General features: G+C 45.8%; 3 protein-coding genes across 4 annotated transcripts in view; 1 reads left to right on the forward strand and 2 right to left on the reverse strand.

Annotated features, from left to right (window-relative positions):
* Window positions 1-8,483, reverse strand: part of LOC119460586 (structural maintenance of chromosomes flexible hinge domain-containing protein 1) — a 229,955-nt gene extending 221,472 nt beyond the window's left edge. The window contains exons 1-4 of the mRNA XM_037721595.2: window positions 8,092-8,483; window positions 7,412-7,487; window positions 6,387-6,463; window positions 406-487 (exon numbers count right to left, since the gene is read on the reverse strand). Of these exons, the coding sequence (XP_037577523.1) occupies window positions 406-487; window positions 6,387-6,463; window positions 7,412-7,487; window positions 8,092-8,211 (355 nt within the window). The 5' untranslated portion in view covers window positions 8,212-8,483. The remainder of the gene's footprint in view (window positions 1-405; window positions 488-6,386; window positions 6,464-7,411; window positions 7,488-8,091) is intronic.
* A 7,473-nt stretch (window positions 8,484-15,956) lies between these two features.
* On the forward strand, window positions 15,957-18,950 carry LOC119460591 (uncharacterized). The gene is made up of 5 exons (XM_037721601.2): window positions 15,957-16,255; window positions 16,334-16,480; window positions 16,618-16,699; window positions 17,018-17,202; window positions 17,505-18,950. Exons 1-5 carry the CDS (start codon window positions 16,253-16,255, stop codon window positions 17,592-17,594), a joined length of 507 nt encoding a protein of 168 aa, XP_037577529.1. The 5' UTR covers window positions 15,957-16,252; the 3' UTR covers window positions 17,595-18,950.
* Window positions 18,940-23,395, reverse strand: part of LOC119460590 (succinate--CoA ligase [GDP-forming] subunit beta, mitochondrial) — a 38,994-nt gene continuing 34,538 nt past the window's right edge. For both annotated transcript variants that reach the window (XR_005193868.2, XM_037721599.2), the window contains exon 12: window positions 18,940-19,074. The gene's annotated coding sequence lies outside the window, so the exon portion shown is untranslated. The remainder of the gene's footprint in view (window positions 19,075-23,395) is intronic.

The raw sequence follows: 23,395 nt of genomic DNA on the forward strand, positions 1-23,395 counted from the left end.
CAAAAAAATTGGGTGCAGATGAGATTTATACTTTGCTTGGGAGTATTAATGTAATTTCTACATTGGATTTCTACTTTGGACACATAGAAAGTGGGTATGCATTTGATTCGGGGTCGTGCTAGGATTGGGCAAATACTGCCAAATAAATCAGTGGTTTGTCATGGAGTTTTTCTGCATCTTGTTTAATTTGACTCGCTAAATAACTACATCAATTCATCGGTTCTGCCAGCGTCGAATGAACAGAAGCCGACTGTATATGAAAAAAGCATAAGCCTGTGAAGGCCCAACAAGGATTTACTCTCCAACGTAACTACAAAACAAACCAAAACTCACAAAAATGCAATGCAAAAAAAGATATCTTGGAATAAGTTACATGCAACTTAAATGGTCATTGTTTCAACTCACGTAGTGGATTATGGCCCTCAGAAGCATAGTACTCGTACATGCCAGATTTGATGATTGTGTCATAGTGCGGCAGGTACTCCACCTGTAAAGAATCAAAATGAGCCTTCAGTTACATGTCACAAGGCAGCCAAATTCTTTTTTTCTTTTTATTTCAACAGTTGAGTATATGCATAATTTTTTCTTAATAAGTGTAATAAACAGTTACACCGCCAACAACTGTTCAAAACTAGAAAGTATCAGAACACGACACTAGTGAAAAACAGCAGCAACACCAAAGCACTGAACCAGACATGTTAGGCAAGCTTGGGCGTCTGACGACTGCCCTGTCACTAAATGCATTCAGCTGAATTAGTATGGGGTTTTATGTGCCAGAACCACAATACGATTATGAGGCACACCGATGTGGAGAACTCTGGAATTATTTTTAAAACCTGGGGTTCTTCACCATGCACCCAAAAGACGGTACAGAAACGTTCTTGCATTTCGCCCCTATCAAAATGCAGCCGCCGCGGCTGGGAATCAAGCCCGCGACTCATGCTTAGCAGATTGCTGCATCACCTACAGACAACAGATCTAAACATAAAATGCCCGCTCTCTGAGCACTACACCAAGAAAAAGAGAGAATCACGAGTCTATGACACTCTAAACAAAACAAAATAACAAATCGGTATTATTTTCCCAACTAGATTTGCCATTTCGAGCACATTTCAGGCGATGATAGGCAACGATCCGTCAAGGTGATGTCTTGCCACATACTGGTGGCATATCAGTCAATTAACCCCCAGATTGATACCTGGAGCACTGACTACAATTCTGCTGCACCAAACACCCAAACTTCATGCAAGAATTTGTGAAGGCGGTGACTGCCTTAGCCCGCTCAACGAAAAAGACAAAATTGTGTTGGTGGTGGCTTTGGACGAGTTTCATCATGTGTGCAATGTCTATATGTCAAAGCTTCAAACAGGTTAGTTGCAGCACTCTGCCCAAATTTTGAATGACAGCTGCCACAATTCTATTATAATGCATATTAGCATGACAATCCAACCTTTTTTTCCCCTTACAGACATTTAAAGAAAGGCAAATACCCAAGAGTGTGGAGACAGGACAGATCTGCACATTAACATAATTTCCACAGGTGCATAAAGTGATTACAGAGAATAAGGAGGATTCACAAGACGAACATGATCGTGGCAAATCATTCAATCAATGTGATATATGATATGCACCGGATCACTTATCGGCTACATTCACACGACAAAGAAGCGCACGAACGAGCCCTACTTTCACTCCCGAAAGCATGAGCAACAGCGTGAACTCAATGGAATGTGTGCCACATTCCATTCAAGAGTGTTACACTTGTGATCATCCAGCTAGTGGCACGAGTGACGTGTTTTTGTTGCACATATCTTAACAAGGAACTTAAAGGGTTCCCAACAACCTCTGTCATTTTTTTTACTCATTTCAAATAAGCACTCACATCGTGTTTAGAATGCCGCAACGATCATCTTTGACAAACGCAGCATAGCCTTGCGGCGCACGGATGCCACAAATTCAAGAAACAATCCTGTGCTCCTCTCTCTTGGCCTTTCCAGTGTTCCCCTGCGCATTGTATGTCAACAGAGTGCTCCAGATGACCAACAGGTTAAATATGGTCGACTGGTCAACCTACAAGAACCTATGACTTCCGGTTCATCTGCTAGCGCGCCTCCATGCAGTTGATGCCAGCCGCACGCCTGCTCTTCCTAGTTGTGTTGCTTGCTTGTGCACACACGTGTTGCGTGTTTCGGTTTGCGATTCGCAGCGCAACGTCACTCATGTTTCAAGTACAGTCAACGACCAATTTTCAGGACGCCCGATATTTCGGACATGTGCGATAATTTGGATGCCTTCGCGGGACCGCCAATAGGGTCAATGTAAAAAAAACGTCTGAAATGTCGGACGCAACACCTTCGCCAACCGATTTTCCTGACTTTTTTCCATGACCTTATGTCCAAAACGGCATTAATCGCAGCGACCACCGCCACCATTTTGATTAACTCGCACGCAGATCCACTGGCAGCCATAGCCACCACCGCAGCAACACCAGGCTTAGCTACTTCGACGCTCGCTACCAAGCTTATTTCTGTTCAGTGTGGTGTTTTTCATTGAAACAATTCACCGCTGCTAGCAATGGCGCCAACTAGGCCTTCGTAATCCTCAACAATGTCTTGCAAACTCGGAAAGCACGACACGTCGCATAATGCCAGTTCCCAAAAGTCAGCTTCGCCTCAGTACAGTAGTGTTACGCAGTGAAGCATATGCAAAGTATTGTGGTAAAGCACATCATGAGTGGGAAGGGGCAATTGTCACGGGACACATAATGTATTCACTTGTACACGCGTGCACCTGCCTTCCCTTATCACAGTACGAGCTACGATATGCTCAACAAGTGTACTGGCAGGCCTTGAGAGGTATTTCGGATGTTCCTGTGGTGATTTGAACAATTGGGGGCACTAAAAGGCGTGTATTTGTTTTCTCAGACTGCCAGATTTCACAATTTTCGCGGTCCCTAGGGAGTCCGAAAAATCGGACGTTGAGTGTACACATCGACAAAACTTCAAAAAAAAAAAGACAGACAGAGAAACACATAATGCAAGTCCTTTCCGCACTGACGCAATGCATCAGCTTTCATTTTTCTCGGAGGTGCCAGTGATGTACACCTTCGAAATGGCATGGCACATCTCTGCGAAACAGAGCGGTATGGTATCGTGTTGCAGGTCTAGCAAAGCGCTGGTGGGTAGCGGGGCATCCTTCATCTGTTTAGTTGCACTTTCTCTTTTCTATTTGCATGGTGGGTTGTCGGGCTTTTAACAATGTATTGTAAACAAACTGGGCTAAGATCGCATATCATTCACCGCACATGGCACTGCTTTACAGGAGCATGAGCCAGCACAGGCTGGCATGGCAGCGACAGCGGGTATCCACTGTCACTACCTGCTGTCGTGGTAACTGGATGTGGACATTGTTTTGAAACAAGAAAAAGTAAACTACACATGACGTAGTGTTCACATGCCATTAAGATTAGTTTAGAGGAGTACACGGCGAGGAGAGGGATGCAAAGGAGAGGGAGAAACGAACGACAGCCGCATTTTTTATCATCAAACGTTTACCTGTAACTCTGCTTTTACAGCATCGTTCTAAATAATTCTTGTGGCTACACGTTCGTTGTAGACTCGTCCACAACTGCCTCAAAATAAAAAATCTGCGACTTCAGGGTTGTTTTTAAACGACTGACAACTGGTCAGAATGTGATATGAGACGATGTAAATGAAATGACCATGATTTATCGTGATACAATCCAGCACGCTGTTCGCAATTTAAGTAGGAAGTATAATTTTCAATTGGCAAAGAAAGTCTCAAAAACCAGTAAGTGGTGCAAACTGGCGATGAAGCCTTGGTACTTCGGATGTAATATATGAGATTACTGTACATAAGTTGGATGTTAATAAGTACTACATAATTATTGCTTAAAAATGCAGCTCATAAATTATTATGCTTTCGTGCTTTATTCTACTAGTATTATGCAGTAAGAAAAGTTCACGCTAATAAGCAGCGCTCGCATCACTTAATGCATGGCGGCACACATGATTGCTGTTGTACACACGCAAAATTCTGAGCACACTTGAGAGCTAAAATCCTTCGCTCCAGCTCACTCAGGTCTTCGAGAGACGACATGCTTCGAAAATCAAAAGAAATGCATGACTATGTCAACACACTGAACTACGTATCACATGTAAAAGCATCGTAAAAGCACTTAACTTGGCTTGGCTAAAAAACACCCTTGACTTGTTAATGACAAACACTGTTGGACAGGAAACCAAGGAAGCACAGAGCTAATTATTGCGGAAATAATTTAACAATTTGGAAAACATAAATCGCAGGAACATCAGCTTGATAAATAAAATAATACTTTCTCACAGCTGCGACCACACTTGTCTGCCATAAAAATTAGCTGTCAGTTCCTTTAACCCCTGAAGTGTTTTGGACGAGCTCAGCTCATCAACACAATTCTGGTTAATGTTGCTTTGAACGACCTTAGCTCGTCACAACAATAATCCCATTTTCAAAGCAATTTCGACGAACTCAACACGTCCATTTAGTTTTTTTATGCGCAAGCATAGATGCCCTGTCTGCCAAATTGGCGAAATTATGTTTGTAACCGCGAGGGAAGTGAGCACCGGAGGAGGAAGGCGCCTGGAGGTGGAGAACGAAATCTCCGCATTCGCGCCATTTCCGCTTGTGCTTCGACGCCACGGTGCTCACTGTACATGTACGCAGCGCATCTTTTTTTGCATGTGTAGCAATACGCACTTTGCCTGTGGTACACCAGGCATTGCTCCGTCGTGATCAATGTAGTCGCCGCGACCATGTTCGCGCCCTTTCCGTTTGTGCTTTGATGCCGCGGTGCTCACTGTGCATGTTCACAGTGTCCATACGCTTGAGCGTAATCCGCGTTCACGAAGTGAAACGTCACTGTAATTTTTTGTTTTACTACAAAGATGTCGAAACTTTTTCACCCACATCGATTCAGTCATCATGTTCTACAACATATGGTACCTTCGGCTGACGGCAATCGTGCCTTTTTTAGTGCACTCGCGCGGTGTCGCACGTTCGTCTGGGCGCCACGCGTGTAGTGGCACACGTTTGGCTGGGGCGAGCACGACAAGAGTGTGCGCCACCGTGCCACCGGAAGATAGACAGTGGAGCGCGGTGTGATCCCGTCAACCTGTGCGTGGCAGGCGATGACGATGGAAGCTGTGTCTCTGCGTGACAAGCACGGAACTATTTTTGATGCTAGAATCCAGTAGGTAATCGGTCAGCGAAGACAACGCAGTCGATCGTTACTGCTAACCAGGAGCGCTGACGAGAGCAGCCGTCGAAGGTGAACGATTTCATCACCGATCTAGCGGCGTCATACGATGATGAGGTATTAAGCAAGGAGGTTGAAAAAAAAACTTGGTATTAAGCTGCAGCATCACTTTCTGCCTTTGATGTTGTAACTTTCGTTTCCGTCATTTCTTTTCAGTTTCGAAAACACTTCATATTTCAGGCATTTGTCATCAACAAAATGCTTGACCTTGTTCACGTCTGCAAATCACGGCGAGACCAAGTGATAAGTGGCCTGTGTAATAAAGTGTCGTCTGCTGAACTTCGAATTCGACATGTATCTCGCAGAGGGCACTACAGTCGCTACAGTCGCAAACTCCCGTTTAGTGGCTCGCATGTTCGTCTGGCAGTAGCGAAACATGTAACTCAGGCGGTGTTTGGCGTAATTTCAACTGCACTGCCACGGTGCCAGGGTGGCTCAGCCGAAGGTACCAATAGATGGCAGCCATTTCGTCACCAATGGAGGAACGCGTTTATTGTGGTCTTTGTTTCTACTACATAGATTGCAGCACTTTATGAGCACTCAAAGACCGCATTTTTTTAATTGCACGCTTACTGCACCTTTCTCGTTTCTAACTGTACCATTTGTGGCAATGAGAAGCACATATATATTGCATAGTGAAGATGTAAAATGAGGTTCTCACGTTCAAAATAACATGAAGCAAATTGCTGGAAAAGCTTTATAAGAGTTTTCGACTAGGGGAAGTTTGAAAATAAGCCATAAAATAAAAATGGTGAATAAGGTTACTTTTTGTGAAAATAATGAAACATTTAAGGGGTTAAATTAAAACTGTTTGTTGCCAGCCTGAGGCGTTTTTGTGGTTATTCCTGTTTCAGGTGTATTGTGAATATCTTCATGTCAATGGAGTGAGTGCCATAAAATCTGCTAACATACGATCCTACGATAGGGAATATGAGAGCTGAATTTGTAATTCTGTCTGCAATGTGAATCCAGCTATATTATGCAGGAAAACACTGCTACTGGTTAGTACTATGAATGGTTAGTAAAGAGCAACTGCGATATGAAGGCATCAGTTTATCCATGATAAGCTCACCTTCTGAAATGTCTGGCCTGTGAGCTCCTGGTCAATGTTCTTGAGCACATACAGGGTTTCACCTCCTTCAAGTTTTTCTGAAAGGTGTAGAGCATTGGTCAAGTCTGTGGCCAATCCAATGTTTTTCACGCTGCGGTCACATGCTCGCTTTAATTACTATTGAAACCAAACGCCATCAAAATCAAACTGCCGAACTGACGCCTTTGTGCCCACTTGTGAAAAGGAGCCCCAATAGTGTTCACGGATTTCAATTGTTTTCAATGGTCATTGAAAGCGAGCATGTACTGCAGTATGTACGTGTACTGCAGTACACCAGCAAATTGCTTGCCAGCCCCCTCTTAGGTTTCAAATATTTTCAGTATCTTTGTGCATTAGGTAGGCTACTTTTAAACTATAACTTTTAAAATAAGCCAAGGTGTTTATATAAAGCAGCAGCAGTTGCTTAAAAAATGGATATGACAACTAGCCACATTTCAAGTTCAGTATGATTGAAGACACTTGCACAGGCCAACAGGCAGGTGTTTGTAGCAGCCAACCACGTGCAGACATCCACACTTCTGTCTGGTGCTTCAGTGGGGCAACAAATACAATATTTTTGTTCCATTGTGAGCAGTGTGAAAATGAAGGAGACTCGGGAAAGAACACACGAGTTCTCTTATCCCTGTCCTTTAGCACACTGCTCAGAACGGGTCATTTCCAGCATGCCCACTTCAATATATTTCTACAATATATTTTCTTTCTGCTCGTCTTGAGATCATGCAGAATCAGCCACATAGCACTGAGGCAGATAACTTGACCCCTACAACTACTTCAGTATTTACGACTTATCGTTCCATGTAGTATGTACGACTTATCGTTCCACGGCACTTTGCTTTAAAGAGCATGAACATACACAAGCTCCTCACCGGTTCCTAACAGAAAACATGCAATATTTAGAGTCACCCGGAGCATGACTATCATGAAGTCAGCATTCATATATCATATTATTTGCCATAAAATCACGTAATCATTCATCATGCTCTTACCGTAAGTGGCCTTGTTGATCTCTTCTCTGTTTGTTGTGCAGATAACGAATGACTCCGCGGAGACGATTCCATAGTGCTGCGAAAATGAGATCACATTAATCGGCCTGTAACAGTAAGGATAAAATTGCACGTGCGGTCTACCAGACCAATTTTTAAGACAGGCAAGCAGCACGCTCCTTCATAGCAAACGCTTACTCAATTAACGAGTTCGTCAGGCAGAACGAATGAACAAAAAACGGGATTTGCTTGCTAACATGATCGCCGATGCTTCGCTACACGCGATAGTGTGTGCACAGTGTCAACGATCACAATTTTAAAGCAGCGCAACTGCGCAGGTACAAATCCGACAGAAATGTACCCAAGGTGGACGTTGTCAGCACGGCCACGACACAGAAATGAAAAGCAGTGTTCTCTGATTTTAGACGGAGTTGCAAGTGCTATCAGCTCTATGTAGTAAGCCTATCGCGGCAAGTTTCTTTTCACGAACACCGCTACTACTATGCAGTGAAGATTACAACAGCGTTTAGATCACAGCATTACGACTCATTCTGTCACGCCACTAAGAAAGCATGTCATCGTTTTGCTTTGACACAAACGCGAACACGCCATGCTCCTGTCGAAGTCGGCTTGACGGTTAACGTCCCGACAAGCGCCAAAATTCGGAAAGTTTGGATATCTACCTTCATAATCCGTGTCCTCAAATCCAGGTAGTCATCCTTCGGCCCCACAGCAATCACAGACTCCGGTGTATTGCTTTTTCGGCGGTCGTAAACAAAAAACTGTTTATTTGCTGCGGCCATATTGTTTTGTACAACTAACGTCTCTCGACGAAAAAAAAAAAAAAATGCCGGGAACGGCACTTCCCTACCTAAACACCCCTAATCTACCTAATCCCTTCCGAAATACAGCAAATACAGCACGAAGCGAGTGTGTGATCTCATTGTGAGGCGTCACCGGCCGCTCAAAAAAACTTACTTCGTCTGTAGCATAGATATTCAGAAGAAATAAAAAATGACGCGTTTAGCAAGCAAGCGCCATCTAGGACTTCGTTACTTCGTCCTCCGGCGGCTTCGGCTTCGACGCTTTGGATCAAGCTTTGGATACGCACGGACACGGATGGCTTCCTCCATGGATGGCGGCAACCACGGTGGCGCAACAGGAGCAATATATATATATATATATATATATATATATATATATATATATATATATATATATATATATATATTGTATGGTGAGACATGTTAAGATAAAATGTGGCGCTTCAGTGGTAATTACTGCATTGTAAGCAGAAGACGCAGTCTCGCCCGCGGCATGTTTGCCGGCCTTGATGCACGTGACTGCCCAAACAAATTTTAAGGATTACAAGAGGATGTTTTACAAGCACGGCGCAAAAGGACTTGCCGTTCATTGGTGTTTCGAGCGCGAGGTCAACCGCTGTTCTATTGCCTGAAAGTTCATACATATTTGCGATTGAGAAGTTTATACTAAATATTCAACATGGAAGAAACGAAATTCTGCGCAAGCCTTGGCTGTGTTTGACGTGTCGGTCGCCGTGGTCGCGGTTGCTTCATTTCCACGAGATTAGTAATCAACATGTTCTGCCCCCACTGCTCTGTGGTGCAAAGAGAGCTTATTTAACGCGATAGCATTCAAAGATACCTGGTTGCTTATCAGGATTTTTTCTCGTATATTCAAATTACAATCCGACGATATCGTGTCTGTAGGTTGTAGTTAAGTCGTACTTTACGATTTTTCTGACGGATTTTACTTTGAGAAATTCTGTTTTTGTTCACTAACCTATTGCGTCACACGGAGGGCCTGTGTGGTCGGGGTGATTCGGGATGAATTTCTCCGCCACGCATGCCACGTATGATAATGCCGACGCCGGATTTTCTGCGACACGGGGCACTTCACGCGCGTTAAGGCAATGATAAGAATTTTTATAACGCGGTTAGAGCTAGAAACCCCAGCGGTCCAGCCTGCAGATAGAGATGTGCGGTTGTAGTAGCAGAGAGAGAGAGAGTGGTTGTGAAGAGGAAGAAACAGGGGGTTCTGCATAGAGTTTCATATTAGAAACTCTATGGGGTTCTGTAACAGAGCCAACTTGGATTGACCATTACGCTACCTATCATTCTATCTCTGGGGGCGTCGGCACTAGGACACATGTAAATGGAAACAAGGCGACTGCCATGCTAATCTTTTTTTCACAAGACAACAAAAATATTTGCTTCAAATTTTAAGATGCTATAGCATGGAAATTAATATTAATTAACGATTAGAATTCATTTATTATCTCATTCTTAAGTAAGAAAATCCCATTTAAGTATCCATCATTTTTCTTCCCACTGCCGCCCGATTCATGGCCAACCCCGTAGTGGGTTGTGCTATTTCTATAGGCACCAAACCAAACCAAGCCTCTCTCTAAAGGTTGGATCGTTTGGGGCATAGAGTTTGGAAATTCTATAATGGGCGCCGGGGTACTGTAACCATGTTATGCCGCAGCTTTCCAGCCTCTAGCTCACACGCGCCACCATGTACGAGGCGCTTTTCAGTGTTTTCGCTTAACCGACAGCAGCCCGGCTCTGAATGGAATTTTTGAGTGACCATAGCTCTAGACGTCATGCACCATTACAAGAACTAACCTGAGTGAGAGTTCCTAGCTGTATATTTATTTGTAGGCACTCTTGGACACTCCGCAGTGCAAGGGCGACAGTTTCACCCGAAAGGCGAAGCATCAATTGCGATAGCAAATTAGCGGACAGCTACACGAAGGATAGTAGTTTTATCGGCTGTATAAACTTGTAAACATAGGCGCACTAACTAAATGAACAAGCATGGCGTCAGCGCGCACAAGCAAACATGAACACATCTAACTCGATGGCCGCGGGAACTCAATCGATCGCTGTCAAAACACTGGAGTGAGGAAGTGCGGCAGCAACGAGCGAATTGGCCTTTTCGTGCTGCGTCTCGCATCAGCGCGAACTAAGCCGCGAAAACACAGCGCACAGCGGACTTTGTCCCCGACGCAGATAGCTTTCAAGATACAGCGGCCCGGACGGGCGCGCGCGGCCGCCGGGGCCGCCCGGAGTAGAACGGTGAACGCGCGGAGGTGAACCTCACGGCGACGGCAGAAATGCGCCTCGAGTACAGTGTACTAGAATATTCTTCTAGTACACTGTAGCCTGGAGTGACGTGAGAGGGCGAGCTCCACCACTGGAAAAGCTGTCGCCACCGTCGGCGTGATGTGGCATGAGGGAATCAAGGGATCACGTGGGCACAGCGGCCGCGTCGTCTGCTTCGGAAGCGCCGAAGCGAGCAGAAAACGAAGGTTGTTCTGATCATGAGGGGGATGTTTTCCCGCTTCGGGTGTCTGCTTGACAACACTTGAAAGCACTATAATAGGTAGTGGCTGCCTTTGAAGGCGTCCGACATGGTAGGCTACTGCTCGGTACCGCAGTGCCGGACACGTACGCAACGGAGCCCGCGGTGTCAGCCTTCACACGTACCCGCAGGCCAAGAAGCTGCGTGTAGCTCGAATTGCGAAGCTTAGAACAGGCAAGCAGCCATCGACTACAACTCGGGTGTGTAGCAAGCACTTCCGCGAGGAAGATTTCTGCTATACGGCGTTGGGGCTGCGATGTTCGGTGAGTAGCAGAAGCGCGCACTGAGAAGCTCGCCCGCGCGCGCTTACCGGTTAATGTCATGGCTATTTGGTCTATGAACTTGTTGATGCTAGGTACTGACAAGTTCACCAGAATGGAAAGGGAACGGTAAGAAGCACATTAAAAAAAGGCAAGGCATATGCTCATATGTTTGTGTTAGCATCAAACAATGAATATACTGGATTAACAAAAAGAAGCAGCGGGAAATTGCTTGCTGAGAAGACCGATAAACATACAGTGCGACGCAACTTGAGAAATAACGATATTGAAACGTTCAAGAATTTAGAACAAATGAAAAAAATCATTGAATCCCCGCGATGGCACATCACTAGTCGCCGTATAGCGTCGAAGTCGCTATATTAGTTATAACAAAATTTGTTGAACAGCTCTGATAGCGTCCACGCAACAATGATTGCTTTTGTACTGTCAAATGTTCATATGCTGCGACCTGAAGCTCACGGCACGATGAGAAAACGCGCTCGCAGCGAAAGCCAAACATTGTGCGCTGATATGCATGCAGACGTACGCGCAGTCGATCGCTGCATTGAGGCTTCATTTTGTTATGCTCCATTTGGTTATACAGAAAGCACACTATAAGAACATACTTCACGTAGTCTGCCCTCAGCGATTGCCTACCTTTCACGCAAAAAGCTGGTTCGGGGGACTCCATCACGCGACCGCGCGCAATAGGCGTTCACTGCACGTATATATTCGGTAAAGAGATAGCAACATGTAAACTATTCTGCCCTTTCTGTTTGCCCAAGATTATTATTTTGCAGTAAGAAACTTCCCTCGTGTGGAGAGTACTTACAGAAATGGCCAAGAAAGTGCCTCGACTTGGAAGCGGAGCAGTTCCTTCAATTTTTTAGGGAAGCCTGGCGTAGCTCAATGATGCTGAATGCCAGGAGGAACCAGAAGACGCCAATGCGGAAGGACGGGAGGAGCTCAATTTAAATTTCTCTTCAACTACACACAGTGCAGGTGCCTTTCCTTGCCCAGACACATGCCGTAATGTAGAGAGAGAGAAAGGTAAAGAAAGACAAGGAGGTTAGCCAGTGTAAATGCCGGCTGGCTACCCTGTAAATTCTCAGCCTCGCCTTCGAGATGATTCCCCTAGTTATGCAGACACATAGTCAGAGCTTCTGTTGTGAAATAATGAGCAGGAAACACTGGCAGGAATTCCCAATTATTATGTTTAATGAGAATGTGGGGATTCTGCTCACAAGAGAACCGGGCGACACGAAAAGCACCGCGAGAAGCAAAGAAGCAAGCGAAGCATCTTAGCACTTGATGCGTGCTCAGATAAAAAAGATTGATAAACGTCAGCTTTGCGTAAAAACTTCTTTTCGCTGTCGTCTTTCATTGCTTGAGACCACCCGAACTGCCGTTATATCGTCTTACCATTTGCTATAGTTTTTCTCTCTATCTTTGTTCATTTTCTGTTCCTGTGCCTTGTAAAGTTTCATGTAGGCAAACCTGACAAATGCCCTGTATTTGGCCTGTATAAAATAAATTAAATAACATGATACATGACTTGTTTCTCCTGCTAACGTCACTCCGTGAACCGCAAGAGCTATGCGCACTACAAGCGTCAGGGCGTGCGCGGAGCAGACGACAAAACGTCTGCCCTTTCTGTTTGCCCAAGATTATTATTTTGCAGTAAGAAACTTCCCTCGTGTGGAGAGTACTTACAGAAATGGCCAGGAGGGCTCCCGCGTGTTTTTATTGAGTGCCGACAGCCAAACCTATGAGGAGCGCGCCTCGTTATCCCTCATACTACGCGAGCGAGGCGCTTCCGACCGATGGCGACTCCGCAAGTCCTCGCCCCCAACAGTGCCCAAGAGGTCCTTCCTCCATGCATTGGATCATATCCCGGTCGCCAGTATATAGCGCACCCAAGACAGGATCTCTGCCGGGGGGATTTTAGGTGCGAAGCACCTTATGCGCTCGGGATTGGCTCGGGTTGTCGGCGTCTCCTGTCGTCGCCGTCACGATAAGCAAGCGGCATGCGCTCCTGTCTCCAGCGGCACGCGCTCAGCACAAACGCGAGCCGAGAGTTCCGGCGTTCGTCGTCGTCTTCCACAGACCACAGCTGTATGCGTTGCCGCTCATCATTCCAGCGTAGAATTTCACTTCTCTTCTGTCTTTGTAATGGGGAGGCCGCGTTCACGGGGTTATGAGCCATTGGTTATGAGCCATTTAACGGTGCATCACTGCATGCTTCGCACCTCCCCAGGTTTCACGTTAGTAGAGCTGCATTTCGCTCAATGGGTCATTCGACATTTGTGCGTAACGTTTTTTTTTTTTTTTTTTTTTTTTTTAACAGCGGAACTGTACGTTTAAGCCGGCCGTAACTTGTGCCGCCTGCCACTGCGTTGCCTAGGAGCCACCTCGCGGATCGAGCGTCGCGCGCAATTTGCTCGGGAGAGAGCAACAGAAAATGAGAGCGAGAGAGATGAACAAAGCCTTTATTTTAAGGAAGGGGACGGCTCTAGGCCGCTGTTGGGGATTAGGTGGGAAAGGAATGTGGGTTCCCGGATCGTTGGCTGGGGCACATCTTCAGAGAGATAGATAAACAAATTGTAGCAGCACCAACGAGGCAACGCGCAGAGGTGCTGCCGACGCCATCCGCGCTTTCCGTTTCCCCGCATACACACGATGCGATTTTGGCACTGTAGGCACTGTAGCCGAACGCTCGCGGTGTCCGTGACTGCAGCAGGCACCTCTGGCGGCGGCTCGGCCGAGCTCCCACCAGCTGCGCATGCGCCGTGTCGCCTGCTTCGCGCCGCCCGTACACTAGCTGTGCATAGCTTTCGCCGTGCTTTCGCCGCACTTCCCCTACGTGCGCTCGGACTGCAAGTGCTTCGCGAGGCGTTCCCCGATGCCACGGACCACGACGAAATGCTTATACACTTCGTATAACTTAACATATCACTTGGCATTACTTCGTATAACTTAGCATCACTTCAGGACCAGCTAGGAACCGATCAGCTCCGCTGTGTCTTTAGCCTTGCGCCGCCCACTAGTGCAAGCTACCCTGATTTTTTTTTTTTTTTTTGGATGCGAAGCAGCTTATGGTCGGGGCTATGTGGTCGGGGCTATGTCACTCCCTTCCTCCATCCATCCGCCGTGCGGTGTCCACGCCCGCACTGCGCATCCTCCTCCCCTTCCTCTCCTTGTCTCATCTTCTCTCGGCTTTCCTCCTCTCCTCTCCGGATTGCGCAACGAATGGCAACACCTGCGGCTCCGCGCGCGTTGGTTAGAGGCGTGACGGTAGGCGCTGCATACTCCGCTGGGGGGCGCCACTGTAGCTCGCGCTCCGCTCGTCTCATTCTCCTCCCGCAACGCCGCGACGAGTGTCACGGACAACGCCAGTGTCCGCGCCGTGGACAGCGCCGCGGAGAAGAGGGCTCGAGCTGCTGCCACGAAACGGCAGCGGCGACAGGCCGATCCCGAACTTCGGGCTCGCGAAGCCGGTAGCTACGTCAGTAGCGCACCCAGGATCTCTGCCAGGGGGGGGGTTGACAGTTTGCCAATACCATCTAAACAGCACTAATTTCGATTTCTTCACGGGGAATTGTCAAAAAAAAAATTCGATTTTGTGAGTGTGCAGACGTTTGCGCGTCTTATATCTTAGTTGCAGTACTGAAATGCGTAAGGAACGAAAAGGGGTTAAACAAAAGGGGGGGGGGGTTAAGTCGGCCTCAGGGGGGGGGGGGGGGTTACAACCCCCGAATCCCCCCCCGTCGGTGCGCCACTGAGCTACGTACCTCAACCTAACGGAAACGACGAACGGAAAACTAATGGGAACTTGAGTAGACCCCATGGCTGCTTCGCATACTACTCAGGGTTCCCCTACGGGAGGATGGTGTAATTTTTTTTTTCTGAGGGGGGAGAAGTTAGACCCCCCCCCCCCCCCCCCCCGTCGGCGCGCCCATAGAATTTCTAAATAATTAGCAGTAATATAAAACTCTATGGGTGCGCCACTGCCTACTGCATTTTGATAAGCACGAAAGGCAAAAACGCCCGTGTGCCGTGCATTTGGGGTCACGTCAAAGAAACCCAAGTGGTCAAAATTAATCCGGAGTCCCATACTACGATGTGCTTTATAAACATATCGTGGTTTTGGCCAGTAAAACCCCAGAATTTACCTGTTGGGAAAGTGGCGCCCTCTAAGTTGCCCAGGTTTGGCGTTGCTGGGCAGGCATAAAGAAAAATACAGTAGGTTTTACCATAGCCTCCTATATATTCTATGCCTGCCGGATTATCGGCGATCCCATTGATAGCGGCCGTCGTCGACACTATGGCAGTGGCGCCACTTACGTAGGGTTGTCGCGTGCGAGATTTTACGTTTTTGGTGCTCATAGGGGACAAAAAATACGTGAAAGTAAATAAAAATTGTGTAAATACTTATATATCTTAGTGTTGTAATAATATAGCAATATAAAGCGGTAGTCGTCAAAACTTGGGATGGGGGCGCCACTTACGTAGGGGTCTAAGGTGCGCTTTTTGAAAGTTTTTGAAAGCAAACTTCGCATTTTCGACGATATCGCTGCAAGAAAAAAACCTAGGGAAAGCAGCGAAACATTCATAGCGACGTTTCCAATTCCTCGGCTTCCAAAAAAGAAATCGTCTGCTACCACCGCAACCGCCGATTTAAACATTTATTATCACAAGAGTGTGAACAACTTTCGTCGTCTGCTACTGCTTTCATGCGGCAGTTGCGACATCCCCATGACGAGGTTTGCCGCTCCCTTCAATATGCTTACTCTTACCCTACGTAGGTGGCGCCGCCATAGACGACGGCCTTTTCGCGCTCATCCGGAGGCTATGGTTTTACACTGGTTTTACGGTGCCGCGATGCAGCGCCGCCACGCGCCGCCGTCTGGCGGCTATTCACGTGTGCTGAACCCTGCATCGGTTGTACGCTTGCTATTCTATGGCCTGCATTCCCCTGCCCGCGACCGCGAAATTTTTATTTGCTCGTGTATTTATACCTCCGATTCTACTCCGATCAAAAAGTGATTTCGTAAGTTCCAATGCATTCATTAGGAGCCATATCGTAGCACAGTGCCGCGCCAGCTTTGATGCACTATAACTTTCCGGACGGCATCATACAATACCAGCCAGTACCCGCAGCACCAGCTATCATTTGTGTTAGCTCGGTGCAAACACCATGGTAAGTGCTTTCGCTGTCGCCGTAGTTACCAAGACACCACTGGCTGTTAAACCCTGCCTTTTCGCTCGATTCTTTCAGTCCCGGAAAAGCGCAGCATCTGGAGGCTACAAGCGCAAGCTCAGCGGCAAGCCCGAACCGAGCGAAGAACAGAAAAATGACATCAACGCGGCATTCAATTTATTTGACCCCAGTGGCAGTGGGTTCATGGAAGCGAAAGACTTGAAGGCGAGTGCTCAAGCACTAACAGGACACTTGCTAATATTTCTAACGACTGCGCTACACATGCAGTTGTCAGTTTCGATCTTTTATGCCTTGAATGATTATATGGCTAGCTCTAATAATGTTATAACTTCTGTCACCAGTTCGCAATGCGTGCACTGGGCTTCGAGCCTAGAAAGGAGGAGGTCAAGAAGCTGCTCGCCGAGATAGACAAGCAAGAGACTGGTAATGTACCTTTCACAAATTAGCCTTTATATCAAGTCATCCAGTTAGCGTCGAATTACAGTGCACGCGGTGTTCAAGCCTGATACCGTAGAATATCAGTGATTTTATTGCTTAATAAAGAATGAAATTCTGAGCCTCAGATCAGTGCACTAATTATGTTCACGCTTAGGTACGCTAATTATGGATGATGTGATAAAAAAATCTGTATTTGACTGGCACATTCTGTGACGTGTGCGAATTGGTGAAAATGCCCTTTGAGTCTACTTTCTCATGCAATATATCTCTGTGTGATTAATTTCCCCCTCTTGTGACATTTAGGCAAAATAGCTCGAGAAGACTTCATGAATGTAATGGCCACAAGATTAGCAGAGAAGGACATCAATGAAGAAATTATGAAAGCTTTCCAGTTATTTGATGAAGACAACACAGGCAAGATTTCCTTTAAGAACCTCAAGAGTGTTGCAAAACAGCTCTCCGAGAATCTATCAGATGAAGAACTGAAGGTAAGGAGGCCGTGACCTACACTGCGGTGCGAGGAAAGTTTACTTTCTAAGCATAAAACATAGATAGCAATGATAACAACAGACAAAAACATTTGGATATTAAAGTATAAAACTGTGCTCAACGAGACAAAAGCATTATCAAATCCTGCTTTCCCACCTACATTAGCGAACTTAAACATCATCTTGACATTTGCTGACTTATTGTGACCATAATTATGCTGCTACAGCATTCCATTACTTCATTAAGTGGCTCCTTTGTTGACAGCTACCCTGCTAATTAATATTCATTACTCTCCATGCAGGAGATGATAAACGAGGCTGACAGAGATGGAGACGGTGAAGTTAACCAGGAGGAGTTTCTTAGAATCATGAAGAAAACTTGCTTATATTGAACATAACCTGTGTTCCTTATGCTAGGGTTGACCATCGATGGCACAAAATATTTGTGAAAGCAAAGCAACTGCCAAATGAAGCCCAGCTAAGTGATGGCTGGGTTAGTTGGTGAAGCATTATCACAGTGGTAGCACAAAAATGTTGTGCAACAAAATGAACCACACAGGGTAAGCACTGTCTTGTGTGGTTTTCATCTGTGTGTGTGTGTGTGTGTGTTTAAATATCATTTTATTTATTTCCACCTTGAAGGCATTGAATAAGAGGAAGAAGCACATACTAAAATTTCAATAGCAAAACAAAAAGAAAAGGTAATGAGTAGTAGAGAAAGAATGTAGTTCACCAATCCAATAATTATACAAAGCTATTGCAAGAAATATATATTACATATTAGGTGATTAGTAGTGTAATTAACCCTAACAGAAAGGAATACAACAAAATTGTACAAATTTTGAAGCGTAACGTAACTTCAAAGGCATTCCGTTGACTGATGTACAGTGCATTGCTGTGTGAAATTATTCCTTAGCACTGAAGTTTCTGGTGGTTTTGTTGGGAGGAGGAGTTGCAGAGTTGCATTTGGGAAAAAAAGGAATTATTCATTGCTGAAGTGTGGTGAAAAAATGGCTGAAGCTGTGGTGAGCAGATGTTCAGAGCATTGGCATTAACTGTTGACTTGAATGTGGGTGATTTTGCCGGCGGCAATTGTGTGGGTTATATATTTTGAAAGCGATCTGCGTACGGGGACAGACTCTAGGTGCGCTGAGGGCTGATGGCTTTCTGTACGCTGTGTTCTCGCTGCTTAGTTTGCATTGAAGCGAGAGACAGCACGAAGATCAATTCGCTCGCTGCTGCTGCTGCGCTTCCTCATGCCAGCGTTTTGACAGCGAGTGTCCACGGTCATCGAGTGTGATGTGTTCCATGTTTGCCTGTGCGCACTGACACCATGCTTGTTAATTTAGTTAGTGAATGTTTACAAGTTTATATGGCTGATAAAACTATTATCCTTACTTAGTATAGCTCTCTACTAATTTGCTATCGCAATTGATGCTTTGCCTTTTGGGCGAAACTATGACTTCTTTAATGCTCTATATTTTGAAATTCAGTTTTAGGCAAGCATTGCAGCCTTGTCATGTGCAACAGCATGCCTGTAAAGCCTTGAAAAATAAAAACTGAGTTGAACATTGTGGTGATGATTCAAAATTTGAACTTTTTCTACTGTGCATCTCCTTTATGCTGGACAGCTTTAGATTAGACACATGCTGGCTGATATTGATTGTGCCAAAGTAGCATGTGAACATAGCTTATTATGTTCTCATGACTGTCGATGCAGTGCAGTAGATACACTAACACATTTTAGGAATGCTTAGCATGTTTATTAGTAGACAAGATTGGGCCCTGTAAATGCAGCTACAGGCTGCTCTGTACAACAAAACCATTTTTTTTTCCACTGGCAGATTGTCGCCTTATGACTGGGAGGCTCATCTGCAATAAATAAAAGAAGCCGATGTAAGTGACATGATGCCAAAATAAAGGCACCTACAAGAAACAGAAAACAATTTCCTTTTGTCATTTGGATATAAAATGCTGAAAAGCATGGTATCTAACTTGAGTGCACGCAACAATGCAATGACACATTTCGGGCACCTAAGTAAGCATATGAATGCCAACTCTACACAATGGTATGGCACAAGAAGCAAGACTAGACGACAATGCATTTTGCAGTATTTCACAGAGAACTGGAAGAAGGTAAATATACAGGAGTAATAAAGTAGACTGCACTTTACCTTCAGTGTAGAAGAATACTGGCTTTCGTATGGTGGTGCTACATTTCTAGTGCAACTTACAGAATGTCACAACAGCACTGTTTAGCAACTAGGCATGATGACAGCGTAAAAGAGTACTGACATGCTATTTTTAACATTATAGTTTTTTTTTTTGTAAATGACGGTATGGGACCTTTAAACCCTAAAAAAAAAAAAAATACTGGCAGGCCTCGGAGCACCCTAAATAATTTAATATAAAGACCTTTTCTACCGCCAGTTTCGATTGCGTTTTTACTATGTCGTGATACAACAGGCTGTCATGTGGCAGCAGGACATGGCAGTGTTTTTTACACGCCCGTTCGTTGCAAATGATTGAGTTAGCCCAGCCTGAATTTAAAAACTTCACAATGTCCTGTTTGCAAGTGACCGCTCACTGCGTCATGATGTCACGACTTGGTAGAAACAAAACGGAAACTGGCTGTAGAAAAGCTAGTATATTAAATTATTTAGGGCACTGTGAGGCCTGCCAGAATTCTTTCTAGGGTTTAGAGGTCCTTAGAGGTCCCAGACCTTTATACAGGGTTTGTCCATAAAGTAATGAGACTGGGTCTTGTAAAAAGAATTTATTGATCCGATCGGTACATATTAAAATTCTTTAAAATAGTCTCCTTGGGCGTCAATACACCATTGCCAACGCGATTACCACGCTGCAAAGGCTCCCTGGAAGTCTGCTGGCTTAACCTCTTTTAGAGAAACTGTGACGTTGGATGGCAGGAGCGAAACTGTGACCTTTCAGGCTTCTCTTGAGCTTGGGAACAGGGAAAAGTACGCCGGGCTCACATTAGGGCTGTACGGTGGCTGCCGCAAAGTTGCAACCCCTATCCGGGCCAGTAGGCGGCCACAACGAAGGCAATGTGGGCTTGAGCGTTGTCGTGGTGGAGCTTTCAACGATCGGCACTCTCCTGTCGTTTCCGTTAGCAGCTCTGTGAAGGCGCTCAAGGACTTTGTAGAACACAGCGTTGTCGGTTTGTCCTGGAGGTGCAAATTTTTTGTGGACCACCCCACGCTTGTTAAAAAAGACAATGAACATTGTCTTTACCTTGGACTAGGATATTCTCGTTTTTTTGGGGGCAAAGTTCGAGGTGTGCCACTCCGAACTTTGGAGCTTTGTTTTGGGGTCGTACTGGAACACCCATGATTTGTCGCCTGTTATTACGCTGTCTAAAAAGTCGCGTTCACTTTCTAACTGCACCGACATCTCACGGGAAACGTCAACTCATCGTCGTTCTTCACCACTCAACACTTTTGGCACCAGTTACAAACAAACCTTCCGCATGTTCACATTTTCAGAAATAATTTTGTCAATCGTTGCTTAGCACATGTTGCGGTCTGTGGCAGTTAATCTGATACTCAAACCATGATCGGAGTCCAGGAGATCTTTTACTTTGGCCACATTTTCGTCCAAACCACTCGTTGAAGTGCGTCCAGATCACTCCATGTCTTTAACGGTCTCCTGTCCGTTCTTGAACCCACTGAACCACCAGAAAACCTGAGCCCTTGACAGGGCGTTGTCTTTGTAAGCCTCCTTAACCAAGGCAAGCGTCTCTGAAGCGTTTTTGCCCAGGTGAAAGCAAAATTTAAACGCCTATCGCTGCTCCAGCGAACGCTCCATTTTTGACATGTTCTGCCGTGACAAAAACTCGAAAACAGCTTTTGTGCCACTTCAGATCCTCACTGCGTCAGAGCTCAGACGCGTCTGCCGCTCGGTGCGTAACTTAGCTTAGAACCCCCACCACTCCGGGGAGCGCGCTACTGGCGACTGCAGCACCGCACGGCAGGCAGTCTTATTACTTTACGGACAAACCCTGTATATATTAATAAAAATAAAAATATCATGTCAGTACGCCTTTAACACCTTTCTAACCCAGTGGCCTGCAGCAGATTCTATCCAGGGCAATACAATCATCAATGATAAAAGTTGAATCTCTCTCTCTCTCTCAGAAAGTGCTAAAAGCAAGTACGAGGTGCTACCCAAAAGTTCCGGGAATCCAGTGATAAAAAAATCCAGGCGACAGTGTGTTGGGACCACCTGCGATTCCGACTGGATCTCTTCAATAGTGTGAAAACGATGTCCTTTCAGCCTCAAGTTCAACTTCGGGAACAAGAGAAAGTCAGGAGGGGCGAGGTCAGGTGACTAGGGCGGGTGCGGAAGTACTGTGATTTGTTTGGAAGCCAGGAACTGTCTAACAACGAGTGATGTGTGGGCGCATTGTCGTGATGAAGCCAGTTGTTCTACTTCTCCGAATGTTTGCGACGAATGCTCCCTCTTAAGCGCCTCAAAACGTCACAGTAAAGCTCGCTATTCACAGTTTGTCCAGGAGGTACGAATTCTATGTGGACAATTCCATGTAGGTAAAAAAAAAAAAAAAAAAGCGACCGTAGATTTCACATTGCCACTAACTTGACGTGCCTTTTTCGGCTGCGGGGAATTTGATGACTTCCATTGAGATGACTGCTGTTTGGTTTCATAATCATAGCCATAAACCCATGTCTTATCCCCAGTTATTACAGTCAAGAGGAATGTGGGATTGCCTCTTGACTTGGTGCTTCAGTTCTGGACAGACAGAAACAGTGTGCAGCTTCTGTTTGTCACTGAGCAGTCTTGGCATGAATTTTGCAGAAATGCGCCTCATGTTCAAAACATCCAACAAAATTAGCTGAACTGTACTGTACGATTGCCCTACAATGTTGTAGACATCCTTTATAGTTAGCCTGCAATTTCCAAGGATAGCCTTACGAATTTCCGCTATCGTTTCCGGGGTTGTGCTCCTTGACGGGTGTCCAGGACGTTCGTCGTCGTCAACACACAGTCGACCCTCTTTGAAGCGTTTACGCCATAAAAACGTCCTATTTTGGCTCATGGCGTCGACTCCAAAAGCTTCCTCTTGCATACGATGAGTTTCTGACACAGTTTTGCCAAGTTTAAAGGGACACTAAAGAGAAACCGGAAGTCGAGCTTTAATGGTAGATTGTACTTTCACAATCACAGTCATACCATTCTTACGGTGAACAGATGTTTAATAAGAGTGAAAATAGTGAAAAACTGAAGGATCCGGTGCTGAAGCCCCTTCGAATTTACTGCACTACACATTCGTGATGTCCGAGATCACCAACGCAGGCCGGTCGCGATTGGTCGAGAGCGATATCGCTGTTAATAAAACGGAAAATTAAATACACCTTAAACGTACATAAACAGCATTTGCCAATTTTTAAAACCGTTTCAAGCAAGGAAGTACACTTTTAGCGCAAAATTAAATAAGAAAAAATGGCATGGCACTACATCCGGTCATGATAGTTTCGTAGTTTTGTTTTTGCTCCATGCATCATTGCGCGCGCCTGTTTTGCTCTACAGTGTTTGGTTGCGTGTTGCGTGGCTAAAAAAATGTTGGCTTCGCGGGAAACAGCCAGAAAATGCATCGTGTGTGTAGTGTTGAGGGCTGTATAAACTGCCCAAGGCGCTTGCTCAGGGGCAGCGGCAGTGTTGACCCAACTGTGTCCTTTCAAGTGGTGCTGCGCGATGAGCCCCGGCGTTCGCAATGGCTCAATGCTCTGCCGATGATAAAACGGCAAAAGTGCCAGAGAAACCGATGGTGTGCTCTCTGCATTTCTCACCCTCGGATTATGTATATAATCCTGCCCTAGGAAAGAATCTTGGCGTGTCCCAGAGGCCGGTCCTTTCTTGAGCAGCTGTTCCCTCAATGCGACCTTTATCAAACCCCCTACCAATGCCCCTGCAGCAGCAAACTGGCGGCTCGGTGAGTGCTGAATGTCGTTAAATAAAGCCACGAAAAAATCATACCGAGTACGCGCGCAACTTTCTACGCTTGATCAGTCGGGAATATTGTCGCCTGGCGGACCGGACGCCTCGCCTTCCGTCGACGAAAACGAGGCTACGGTGACAAGGCTCTGCTTTCCGCCGGTGCGGCCGGCGGCTCACCGCCATGGCATGTGGAAACACCTACCGCTCGAGCACGGAGGAT

This window comes from Dermacentor silvarum, chromosome 8 (assembly GCF_013339745.2).
Source record: "Dermacentor silvarum isolate Dsil-2018 chromosome 8, BIME_Dsil_1.4, whole genome shotgun sequence".
In the NCBI taxonomy this organism is placed as follows: Eukaryota; Metazoa; Arthropoda; class Arachnida; order Ixodida; family Ixodidae; genus Dermacentor; species Dermacentor silvarum.